Consider the following 12,978-nt stretch of genomic DNA (forward strand, 5'->3'; position numbering starts at 1 on the left):
TGTTCGTCATCAACCGGTGCAATAAAGTTGGAGCCGTGGTATTAAACGCTCGTAACTCAGCCGGCGGCTCGCGTTCTTCGGCGCGGCCGCTTTACGGCGGAAATTAAGCAGATACGATCCCGCGAGGCAGCGGGGAGAGCTCCCGCGCGTCTGACGCATTCCTGCCTCCCTCGTACAAAGAAACCAATGTTTGGGTTGCGACTTAACTGAGCCCGCGACGTCTCCCTCCGCGTTTAAGCTATGCACTCGGCTGCACATAAACTCCGAGCTTAATGAGGTATACGGACAGTACGTCAGTAAAGACGTGTTGCACACTGCGAAAACGCTATGTTAATTTCAATAACGCATTAAGCTCGACTCCAAAGGAGACTCTGCGGCTACTGAAACAATAACGCTGACACGTTCTCTGTGATATTTGTCAAGCAGGTGAATGTGGTCTGCAGTACACAGTGTAACCTGCATAGTAAAATTTGTTACACGACCGGTGTCCTATGTAGCTTTCAATTCCTGGCTGCCTACTAGAAGGTAAGACCTAAAGTTACTGGCATTAATGTGGAAACTGTACAGGAAATTTATTCATATACTCATAAAGGTAGAATGCTTACAGTTAGTGCTGCAGCCATCACTTCGCCATGCAGGTTTTCTGAAGAGTTATTTAACTTGCCATTAAGCGTGGTAGTAGGTGGAATTGAATAAATTATAACTTATCACATTTACGTAGTAGGCAACATCGCAGTTTACCACCGTTTTAGACAGTGAAGAAAGTAAATGTCGAATGCAGGGTGAACCAGAGCTCCAGTGATGAACTTTAAGAGATAGTTAACACATATCTTCGGAGTATTTTGGTATTAGGCATCCACGGTCTCTGGCAGCTCTTTACAGAGTAATAATGTAATTACGATGTATTGGGTTTGTTGCTGCAATCGCCCTTATTGCTGTAAAAATATTTTCGCAACAATGTAGAAGCTTGTAACCAAAACGTACACCACACAACACAGGGTAACGCAACAACTCTCATACGTGATGCGGTTGCCGTCAGTGCGGAAACAACTCAGCGTAACGCCGTTCTCGTGCTGTTCCACTGCCTTCCCTGAACTTACGCAAGCTTCGTGTCGGCCAACACTTCATCATTAGACCTGTCCATTCAGCTGTGTATCATTGTTTACGTACAAATAACACTGCCAGAAAAACGAACCCAAGATGGAACCGACCAGTACTGAGTACAAGCTTGAGAAGATGGGTACTACTGTTTCGAAATAAGGTACGATAACTGAAAGGAAACGGAGACATACCGTCGACACTTGCACTGTTGTGCACTGTTTTCAGTGCAATACACATACAAAGGTAGTTGGTCAAGGAACGAAAAGAAATGCAGTAACTTTAATGAGCTGCCCGACACCATGGGCCTTATATCAAGCTACTCAGAAGCTAACTTGAACAACGTCTAATAGTTCGTCGGTGCAATTTTGGTTCGCCCTGTAGAAGACAACATCAAGCAGCACGTTACTCACTTGAATATTGCGTGTCTGTGGGAAATTCGTTTTATATCTCGTGTAAGAACTACAAAGCAGGATGGATCGGAACAGAATAGTGGCAGGATCTTGTTCTATTCAGACTCTGGTTTATCGTTCAACAATACAGGATGTTCCAGAAATGGTGCGACGAACTTTGAGTGTTTTTAGAGGGTATCCTTGAGGAACAATTCGAGGACAGGAACCCGTGTCCGTAAACGACATCTAGTGACCAGTGACACTACGGAATCTCGAAGTTATATGCGCCGGCGCTTGCCACTAGCCCACCTATTTGGCAGCAAACGTGACTTTGCAGATTCAAATGGCTCTGAGCACTATGGGACTTAACATCTGAGGTCATCAATCCCCTAGATTTAGAACTACTTAAGTCTAAATAACCTATAGACATCACACACATCCATACCCGAGGCGGGATTCGAATCTGCGACCGTAGCAGCAGGGCGGTTCCGGTCTGAAGCGCCTAGAACCGCTCGGCCAAAACGGCCGGCTGACTTCGCAGATGATGGACCGTAGGCGCAACGTCTTTCAATGTTGTTTGCTATTGAGTGGTGGCGACTGATTGCTGCAATCGAAGGTGAAGAAGATGGAGCTAACTGCTGCGTAGAAAAGCCTTCCCTCCTATGAATGCTTTGCTCTGTTCCCCAGGGCATGACGGCTTCGGACATACGTTTCAACCCACAGTTTATTTTTCTCCTGGAACCGCCTAAAATCTACAGTGTTTTTCGATGTACAGGAGAAAAATAAACAGCAGAAAAAACCCATCTCCGAAACCATAGAGTATATCACTCACAGGCAGCAGCCGCCTCCATCTTCTCCGCTGGCGATCGTGGCGAACAACATTGCGAGGCTTTCTGTCTACGGTTCGTCCGCAGCCCGTGGTCGTGCGGTAGCCTTCTCGCTTCCCACGCCCGGGTTCCCGGGTTCGATTCCCGGCGGGGTCAGAGATTTTTTCTGCCTCGTGATGACTGGGTGTTGCATGATGTCCTTAGGTTAGTTAGGTTTAAGTAGTTCTAAGTTCTAGGGGACCGATGACCGTAGATGTTAAGGCCCATAGTGCTCAGAGCCATTTGAATCTTTGTCTACGGTTCGTCAGCGTGCAAAGTAGCGTCTGCACCCGAAGGATAGCTTAGTGGCAGCCGCTGGCGCATGTGGCTCCGACGTTCAATAGCGTCGTTGGATGACGTTTCCGGGCACGGGTCCCTATCTTCGATTTATTCCTCATGTCACCCTCTACAGCCCATCTAAGTTTGTCGCACCATTTCTGGCACAAAAAATTGGTTCAAATGGCTCTGAGCACTATGGGTCTTAACTTCTGAGGTCATCAGTCCCCTAGAACTTAAACCTAACTAACCTAGGTACATCACACACATCCATGCCCGAGGCAGGATTCGAACCTGCAACCGTAGCGGTCGCGCGGTGCTAGACTGTTGCGCCTAGAACCGCTCGGCCATACTGGCCGGCGCTTTCTGGCACACCCTGCATTGCTGCTTGCATTGGTTGGGAACTCACTATTTCCATACGAATATGGAATTGAAGGGTTCGGGAGGGCTTACTCAACGCCGTGTAGGATCTCGTCAGTTCCACGCGACTAGCGCCCGAGAGGGCAAAAACATTGTTCGCTCAGCCCTACAGGATCTTCCAGCCACATCACGTCCCTTGAGACAGAAATGAGCCTGTTTGAGCAACCCAGGTATACACGTGGATAGTGTGACGACGACTGGAACAGCACTGGGGGTTACCCTGGCAACCATTGTCGCAGCTTCCGTTGGCCCGGCAGCAGAGAGAGATGCGTAGATAGTGGTTCCCCCAACGACAACAGTAGGCAAAGCAGTTGCACCACGTCATTTTTTTCAGACGAGTCCTGTTTCTGCGTACAGCGTCACGATCAACGTATCCGTATACAGAGAATCTGAGGAGAACGAATGTTGACAGATTCCATTCGTCATCCACGAAATCTCTGTTTAAATACCAAATTATCACATGTAGGAACCAATTCTGGAAACAGCTGACGGCGCGCGAACATCACTTAATTCTCTTCTGGGAAACAGTTCCACGTCGCCGACTCTGTGTGCACGGGAAAGAGATTTCCTTGGCCGGGCGGTTGCAGTCAAGGCGCGTAAAGACCGGCGTGCCGGAGTTGGTCGTCCAGGCTCGCTAAACGCGATGCGCGCCGCAGTAACTGTGCCACCGACGGATCTCCGGTTGCAGCTCCTCCGGAGAGCGGAGAGTAAGGGGCGGTAATTGGTCGTGGGAGGCGGCGAGGCGGTGTGTCGCCGCGGTCTGCCCGGCCTCGCAGCGGCCATAGCCGCGCCGCCTTTATTGCCTATAAGGCACCCGTAACGGACGTCTCGCTTCTCGCCTCAGATTAATGCTGACCACCTTAATGCAGAGTACGCTGACGTTAATTACGCCCAGAGCTACGGCGTCACCGGACTCAACGACTCCGTAAAGCGCGCCGCGACGATTCCAGCCGAGTGCAGTCCCGGACCTTTTCTGCATAGACGTACTCCCCCCCTCCGTCCCAGAAACCGGCAATGAGCGAGGAAAGATATGGGAGGATAGGAAATGAGATGCTAATGCAAGCCTCTAGCAAACGGTTTTCCATGAGAGGAGAACGTAAGGTCAGGTCACGTTCTACGATCAATACTAACTTGCAGGACGTGCCTCAGATCAATTACGCAGTGCTCCCGATGCTATCTCGAGAACTGATCGGCTATGAAGGGAACGCGGAGCTGACCGCTAGAGTTTTGTAATCGGTATCTAAGACGCATGACGTCACTGCTGTGTTATAATATTGAAATAGTAACGAACACTGTCAAGGACTTTCCGCGACTGTACTGCATAAAATGATATGTTTGCTAAATACGTCTTTCTTATTACCGTCTGAACCAGAAATTTTGCCCGCATCTCGTGGTCGTGCGGTAGCGTTATCGCTTCCCACGACCGGGTTCCCGGGTTCGATTCCCGGCGGGGTCAGGGATTTTCTCTGCCTCGTGATGGCTGGGTGTTGTGTGCTGTCCTTAGGTTAGTTAGGTTTAAGTAGTTCTAAGTTCTAGGGGACTGATGAACATAGATGTTAAGTCCCATAGTGCTCAGAGCCATTTGAACCATTTTTTTTGAACCAGAAATTTTCTCGGCAAATTTCACTGAGGAAAACTTCTCAGATTATCAACCGAGTGGCAGCGTCGTCTTGTATCAACGCTACAGAAAGGTTTTCTGTTCGTCGTACTCAGGCGAATAGGGGTAGGAAACTGACAGAAACGTTCATTCGAAATTCCACTGCCACTCGGCTGACATTACGCGACGTGTTCAGCTGATAACAGAATTTCAAAAACATTGGCAGAGTATTAATTCTCTCCTAGCTGCACGTCGTATTGGGGTGGCTCAGCGGTTCTAGGCGCTACAGTCTGGAACCGCGCGACCGCTACGGTCGCAGGTTCGAATCCTGCCTCGGGCATGGATGTGTGTGATGTCCTTAGGTTAGTTAGGTTTAACTAGTTCTAAGTGCTAGGGGACTTATGACCTCAGAAGTTGAGTCCCATAGTGCTAAGAGCCATTTTTTTAGATGCCCCTACCTATGGGTTTTATACAACCCGCAACGCCTTCAAATACCGCAAGCAAGATATTCATAATCTCCTACTTTATATGCAAACTATCAGTCCTACAGAAAAACGGACAGGGCCTTTTTATAGTAAATATAAAGTAGTTGAATTTTGTGTGGGGGGATACGTTTTCGGTAGAGGTCGTAGTTGTGAATTATTGGAGAAAAACGTATAAAAGTGACATTCAAAAGCGTTTTTTATTGAGTAACTCGAAATCTGTGACCTCTAGCGAAAACATATCCTAGTGCAAAATTTAACTACATTAAATTTCCTACAAAACTGTCCCGTTCATTTTTCTGTAGGACTATCGAGCGAAAGAATATGAAAAATCTCGCGCGTGGTGTCTAAATGTGTTACAGGTTGCATACAACCCGTAGGTAGGGGCAACTGAATCACCGTGTGTACCTCAATATCGATCGTTCCTCCTGGGGCATCCTGTAGAATACCTATCTACAATTAAATAATATTTGTTTGCAGGTACATGTCTTTAGTCTTAGTGCACACTGAAATCATCGCACCACTGTAATGTTTTGGCTACTGAAGCGTTATGCTACGGTACTGTTGGAGCTCGAGTTCAAGGTGCACGAGGGCTACAGACGTGTCCTTAAATATCAGTTAGATAAGTTTGTTTTGTAGTTGTAGTCGGAGAACGGACTCGAGTCTGGTGGTGTCGGCAGGTGTCGGCGGTGCGCGCGGACGGCCGGCGGCACAACATCGCGTTCAGCCTGGCGGCCGGCAACGAGGACGGCGCCTTCTCGGTGGACGCCGGGTCGGGCGCGGTGCGGGTGCGCGACCCTGCGGGCCTGGACTTCGAGGCGCGGTCGCCGGCCGAGCGGCGGCTGGTGGTGGCGGCGCGCTCCGAGGCGCACGCCGCCTACTGCCCGCTGGTCGTGGCGCTGCGCGACGCCAACGACAACGAGCCGCGCTTCACGCAGCCGCAGTACTGGGCCGCCGTCTGGGAGGGCAACTCCAAGGGCACCTTTGTCGTCCAGGTCAGCACGAAGCTTTGAAAATTTTACCACTTCCACTCACATCTGACGTAAAATTCAAAGTAGTTGTGGTCGATATGTGTACGTCAAAAAAAAAAAAAAAAAAAAAAAGGAAATATGGAGGGCACCACAGGCACCTAGCCGGTCAGTGTGGCCGAGCGGTTCTAGGCGCTTCAGTCTGGAACCGCGCGACCGCTATGGTCGCAGGCTCGGATCTTGCCTTGGGCATGGATGTGTGTGATGTCCTTAGGTTAGTTAGGTTTAAGTAGTTCTAAGTTCTAGGGGACTGATGACCTCAGATGTTAAGTGCCATAGTGCTCAGAGCCATTTGAACAGGCACCTAACTAACAGTGGACAACAGATGCACAGTGGAAAACAAAAAAGGGAATGCAACAGCTAAACGCGATTTCACTTAATGAAGGCAAACACTAGTCAACAGGCCGTTAATCAGGCTTATAGAGAAATAAAAAAGTCAAGTCATTCATCCTGAGCGCTCTTCTATATGTCTCTCAGAGCTACACACCTTTGAAATCAAACAAAAGCCGTTTTGAAACGATGGAAATGTAGCTTCGGAGAAGACTAACATGGGCCAGACGTAGGAAAAAAAGAAGAAAAAAACAAACATTGAGGATGTTCTGAAACATGTCAGTGAACCGTGAAAACCGTACAAACTATCGAAAAAATGTAGAAAAAGCTTTGTTTTCACATATTGAGGCACAAAATGATTTTACAGATATGTTGCAAGGAAAAATATTGGGAAAGAATACCAAAATAGAAAACAGTCGAATATGTGCTGCAAGTAACAGAGTGCATCATTATCGAGAAATGATGAAAGTAGCACAAAGTAGGCGAGAATGCTTGCAGCAACAAGGCATAGCCTTCAGAAGAAGAAGAAGAAAGGATGATGATGATGATTATGATCATGATCTGTAGGTCTAGAATACAAAATGCCTACTCACAGTAGCAAAAAATAAAGCACTTCTGAAATTTGTTAACGTGCACTATAGATTCATGTATTAAAAATTATTTTCTAAAGGTGTTAGTCTGGAGTGTACGGAAGCGAAATGTGGACAGCAAATAGTTGAGACGAAAAGAGAATACAAGAGTTATCAATGTGGTCTTACGTGAGAAAGCTGAAGTTTACAATAACATATCAACTAAGTGATGATGGTCAAAGTAGAGAGGATATAAAATGTAGACTGGCAATGGCAAGGAAAGCGTTTCTGAACAAGAGAACTTTGTTAACATTGAGTATAGATTTAAGTGTCAGGAAGTCGTTTCTGAAAGTGCTTGTACGGAGTGTAGCCATGTATGGAAGTGAAACATGGACTATAAATAGTTTGGACAAGAAGAAAGTAGAAGCTTTCGAAATGTGGTGCTACAGAAGAATGCTGAAGATTAGATGGGTAGATCACATAACTAATGAGGAGGAATTGAATAGAATTGGGGAGGAGAGGAGATTGTGGCACAACTTGAGTAGAACAAGGGCTCGGTTGGTAGGACATGTTCTGAGACATCAAGGGATCACCAACTTAGTATTGGAGGGCAGCGTGGAGGGTAAAAATCGTAGAGGGAGGCCAAGAGATGAATACACTAAGCAGATTCAGAAGGATGTAGGCTGCAGTACGTACTGGGAGATGAAGAAGCTTGCACAGGATAGAGTAGCATGGAGAGCTGCATCAAACCAGTCTCAGGACTGAAGACCACAACAGCAAAAACAGCATCAAGTAAGTGATGAAGAAGCACACAATCGAATTGGGGAGAAAAGAAATTTGTGGTACAACATGACTAAAGGAAGTGGTAATTCGAAAGGACACATGATACTCACCAACGAATAGTCAGTTTCCTAACGGAGGCAAGAGTGATGACTCAGAACTGTACAGGCAGACCAACGCTTGGCTTCGTTAAGCAGTTTGAAATGGATGTGACTTGCAGTACCTATGGTGGCTTGAAGAGGCTTGCTCGAGATGCGGCGAGAGCTGCAACAGATCATTCTTCGGACTGAAAACAATAACAGAAGCAGCAGCAGCAGCCCATACGTCATAGACTCTATAGGTCGAACAACGCACGTAACATGCGTTGTCATAGTAAACCAGAGAACACAGACTAGGGAAATATTTTGGCGTATCATGTGCTTCCTCAGTTTCGCCACTCACTGACCTAAATAGTCTAGACATCTACGTGTAAAGGAGTAATGACAAATCACTAATTGTAAACAGATATAAAAGGTTAGTCCGAAACAGATTTTAAACTTTAATTTTTGTTCTGTTCCACTAGGCTTGCACTTGAACATTTTTTATTTATTTATTTATTTTTGTAAGGATGGGCAGTGTGTGGCAACAACTTGTAATGCCGGAAAATATGTTCCGTGAATGTGTCTAAAAGAAATGAAATGAATATAGTAATGGAATGCCCTTGGTGGAATATAAATCATGGGACGAGTAAAGGGAAGAACCCACCAAATGGTCAAGGCGCTGGGTCGGCCATAGGCACATAAACAAGACAGACAACGTTGATAGCCTTCCGATACATCCTTCTTACTTCCAGCCATCAGCCACCCTTCTCCAGTACCGTTCCGCATCTCCTTTCTCCCCTCGTGCCCTTCACTTGACACACCTGTATACCCCACCTGAACTGCAGCACGATGTAGTCACCCAGGACGATGCTTCCCCGTAGATCTACGTGTGTGAATGAGTAAGGATTCGTGTACTTGTACACGAGTCAGCACCACACTTGTTTGGTTAGTTCTTACCTTTGCCTCTTCCGTCACAAATAACAAGTAGTGTGATTATATTGATGTTAGCGACTGATTTGGAGATTGGAAGGAGTTGTTGGTGATCAGTTCTGATTTATTGCTCTGTCCAATTATAATTGTCACAGACCTTTTGACTTTCTCGATGTCACAGGTGATGAAGATTGTAGTAACCTATGTAACCGCTGCCTCCGGTCGCGAGCAGAGGCTGACGCCCACTTCTGACCGGCAGGTCTCTGCGACGGACGCCGACAGCGGTGCCAACGGGCAGCTGCAGTACCACATCGCCGACGGCAACCACGACAACGCGTTCGTCATCGAGCCGGCCTTCTCGGGCGTCGTCAAGACGAACATCGTGCTGGACCGCGAGATCCGCGACGCCTACCGGCTGACGGTGATCGCGACGGACGGCGGCTCGCCGCAGCTCACCGGCACCGCCACCATCCGCGTCGCCGTCGTCGACGTCAACGACAACCAGCCCACCTTCCCGCCGCACAGCGTCATCACCGTCAGCGAAGGTGAGCCGCGCGCCGGCCTCTCTCGCGGAGCCAACTTGCGTGTGCACTGGCCCAGGACTCGAACCAGCTCGGAATGCAAGGTTCATTAAGAAAATAGCCCCCTAGCCTCTGGTTAAAACCATTTGTTCGCGATGTCCTTTCTTCGAGAGCCCTAATTGAGCAAGATACGCACCAGAGCTTCTGTAACATTTGGAAAGCACGAGAGATCTGGCGGATTTAAAGCTGTGAAGGGAGGTCGGAAGTAGCGCTCGGGTATCTCCTTCGCTTAGACCATCGCCAGAGAAACACAGAGGAGCGAGTCCCAGTCGCCATACAGTTCAAATCTGTAAGGAAGTTCTAAAACAGCACACCCTCTGCTGCACAGAGGAATCTTTATCCTGAAATCTTTCAAGTATTCATTTACGCGATTGACACATTTATATAATGCTGTAATACAAAGAAGGCAACGGCCTTGCCCCAGTGGATACACCGGTTCCCGTGAGATCACTGAAGTTAAGCACTGTCGGGCGTGGTCGGCGCTTGGATGGGTGACCATCCAGGCCGCCATGCGCTGTTGCCATTTTTCGGGGTGCACTCAGCCAATTGAGGAGCTACTCGACCGATTAGTAGCGGCTTTGGTCAAGAATACCATCATAACGACCAGGAGAGCGGTGTGCTGACCACACACCCCTCCTATCCGCATCCTCCACTGAGGATGACACGGCGATCGGATGGTCCCGGTAGGCCACTCGTGGGCTGACGACGAAGTGTAATACAAAAAACAGCGTCGAAGAAATAACGTAAAAATCGTACGTAATGCTTGCGAAATATCAAACGTAGTGTGTGAGAGCAATGAAGACTTGTTAGCAGAGCACAGTTGACCACTTGTATAGACGTCGATAGAAGCGAAAGTAGCGTCGGGAACCATTAGGGAAGTACTCGTAGGACACTCCTCTCCTTCGTAAGAGGCGTTTAGGAGAAATGATATTACGGAAACGAGCACGTAACTTTGTTAATACTCGTAACGTTTCTATCAGCCGAGATATTGAAGCGAGAACGAGTTTTTCTCGAACGCCATACTTTTTACGTTTCGTGAAGGTGGGCCCCCACAGTTCGTAAAAATTAGAAAAAAACTCCATAGTTCACCGCTAATAGTTGCCAATAAATATTTCTGTAATACAATTTCAGTCCTCAGACCGTCGTCAGGTGTTAATACCTGATGATAGTCTGAGGGCTGAAACTGTTTGTAATAATAGCGGCTGTTGACAGTGAATTAGATTTTCAAATAATTACGCCTTTTAACGGTATTTCAAAACTCTTGAAATTAGTGGTACAGTGAAATAATGTTGTTACTGTTGGCGCTGGAACTGTTGCAAAATAATCTGAGAGATAGGACAAAATTTAGAGTCGAGATGCCCGAAATCCGTTCTTCCTCTGCGAACACCTTCGCTCTTCTTGCTGCATGCAACTACAGAGTCTCGCGTGAGAGGCCTGTTTAGCCTCACGAGTTGCAAACGCATTTAAATCTCACCTAAGTGAAACAATAGTTTAGAGCTACTAATTTAATCGGGACCGCATTTGAGGTGCCCTCAGTCTACAGCAGATCGAGTGTAGCCTTCGGCGTAAGCGATAATGTGACATCTTCCTCAAGGCTTTGTTATCTACCTTCCTCTACAGAATCATCGCTCGCCGTTTACTGGGTTATCGGACCATCCCTCTGTGTCAGTTTTAACTGACTCCCGAATGCCCTGTTTCATTTACAGTTTTACTGTAATTTTTAACGAACACTGTGCGAATCGGCTTCGCCACTTCCGGCCTCCTTTATCGCCCCGTTTCCAGCACATCTTCCGAGGTAGAGAACCTTGAAGCGGCGCAACGACAGCGCGAAAAACAAAAACAAAAAACACCGTTACATGTAGGTGACAATAACGAGGCGTGAAAAAGGCGTAAAATAGCTCCGCACAACAGAAAAAGGCGCTTCCACCACCCGATAACTGTCTCCTCCGGAGATGTACGCCGAGTTCAGGACGAAAGCAAAAAGAGGAGGAGAAGCGAAAGTCAAATTGGCTTTGTGAGTTAGTTCGCCGAGCCGGCTCGCTCGCTCCCTTCACTCATTCATTCTCCGCGTGCGGCGGCGGCGGCGGCGGCGCATCGTAATAGCGCAACGCAATAAATACGTGCTTCGTTTGTCGTCGACGTACGCGGGACTCGAGCGTTACGGCCGCCCGCGGCTGGCTGCGACCCTCGACTCGGCGTTCGCAGCCCGTGGCTGGGTTTATTTGCGTCCGCCTCCCGCCCCCTTATAATCCCAGCCACACACGTAACGGCGGGCAGCGTTCAGCTTGTTAACAACAGTGACTCTTCAGCTATTATTTCAACATTTTAAATACTGCTCAGATCTACCTTCAGAATGAGAAATATTCGCCATGAGCTACGATACGCTTGCACCTGCGGTCCGCAACAACGGCACGGCGTTCGAGGAAATCTAATGCGAGACCCTTGTACGAGCGATTGTCTCGTTCCGGCGTTTTGAGTCCTTATCCGGCAGACATCGTAAGAGGCGTCGAACGAATTCCCAGAGGATCTGCTAGGTTTGTAATGGGTCGATATAGCCCGCACTGAGTGTTACAGAAATACTCTGTGAACTTAAATGGAAATTCTTGGGAGAGACACGACAAAGTTCTCCTGAAAGCCCGTTCTATAATTTACGAGTATTACTAAAGAAAAAAAATTCCCTGAAACGAAATGACCGTGTGGCATTAATGACTGGCAATGTTCGACTGCCAGAGACAAGACTTCCGTTTGATGAGAATTTGGCGACTTTCACCTCGATGAAATGAGGGAAAACGATTAAGACGATACAGACACCTAGTTCGCCAGTGATGAAAATCCCAGACCAAGTAAGGAATCGAACCCGAACCTCACTACTAGAGGGAGCGCTATTTTTACGTCAGACCTGCTTACCACCCCTTTCTAGCCCATTCTTTCCTCTTCAATTATGCTTTCATCGGCGAACATACTTGCTGTCATTAATTTTTTCCTGAGAAATGCTCTTAGTGCCAATTATTTTAGCACCTTGTTAAATTCCATGTTTTTTTAAATATAATTTAATAAATAATTATAAACTCCTTTGTGAGGCAGTTTAAAAGTCTCCTTTTTTATCATAAGAAATGAAAATTATTTTTTCTTGTGAAATATAAATTAAAATGTTCTTAAGTGAAAGATGGGAAAATATGTTTTCTCGGCCGGTAAGGATAATTACGTGACGTAAAAAGAAATTATTTGCGGTAATTAAGAATATTAAAAAAAAATAAATAAACTCAGACAGTAACTGCTTCCTAATAGTAGAGCTTCTGTACTTCGTCACAGCATGTTCCATATGATTGTTGAACTTTTCACCTGATTGTTATTTTTAGGAAATCTGTGTACCATAAAGCTAGGCTAATTTGCCCCTTGGGAGGTAGCATTGCTCCAAATATGAAGTAAGTTTTAAGCCTGCCTAAGACCTATTCTAATAAACATTTTGGAAGAGTTTTGATTCTGTGCAACAACTGACAGTTTCTTCTAGCTCATCTATATGAGTTATTTTGTCACTCGCTACTTGTA

The 12,978-nt window shown here is 46.9% G+C and overlaps 1 protein-coding gene and 1 pseudogene across 1 annotated transcript in view; both read left to right on the forward strand.

Moving 5' to 3' along the window:
* LOC124803270 (protein dachsous) overlaps positions 1 to 12,978 on the forward strand; it is a 334,804-nt gene that overhangs the window by 269,982 nt on the left and 51,844 nt on the right. The window contains exons 19-20 of the mRNA XM_047264453.1: positions 5,812 to 6,126; positions 9,108 to 9,393. Coding sequence (XP_047120409.1) covers positions 5,812 to 6,126; positions 9,108 to 9,393 — 601 coding nt within the window. The remainder of the gene's footprint in view (positions 1 to 5,811; positions 6,127 to 9,107; positions 9,394 to 12,978) is intronic.
* On the forward strand, positions 9,835 to 9,952 carry LOC124803988 (annotated as a pseudogene).

This window comes from Schistocerca piceifrons, chromosome 6 (genome assembly GCF_021461385.2).
Source record: "Schistocerca piceifrons isolate TAMUIC-IGC-003096 chromosome 6, iqSchPice1.1, whole genome shotgun sequence".
Lineage (NCBI taxonomy): Eukaryota > Metazoa > Arthropoda > Insecta > Orthoptera > Acrididae > Schistocerca > Schistocerca piceifrons.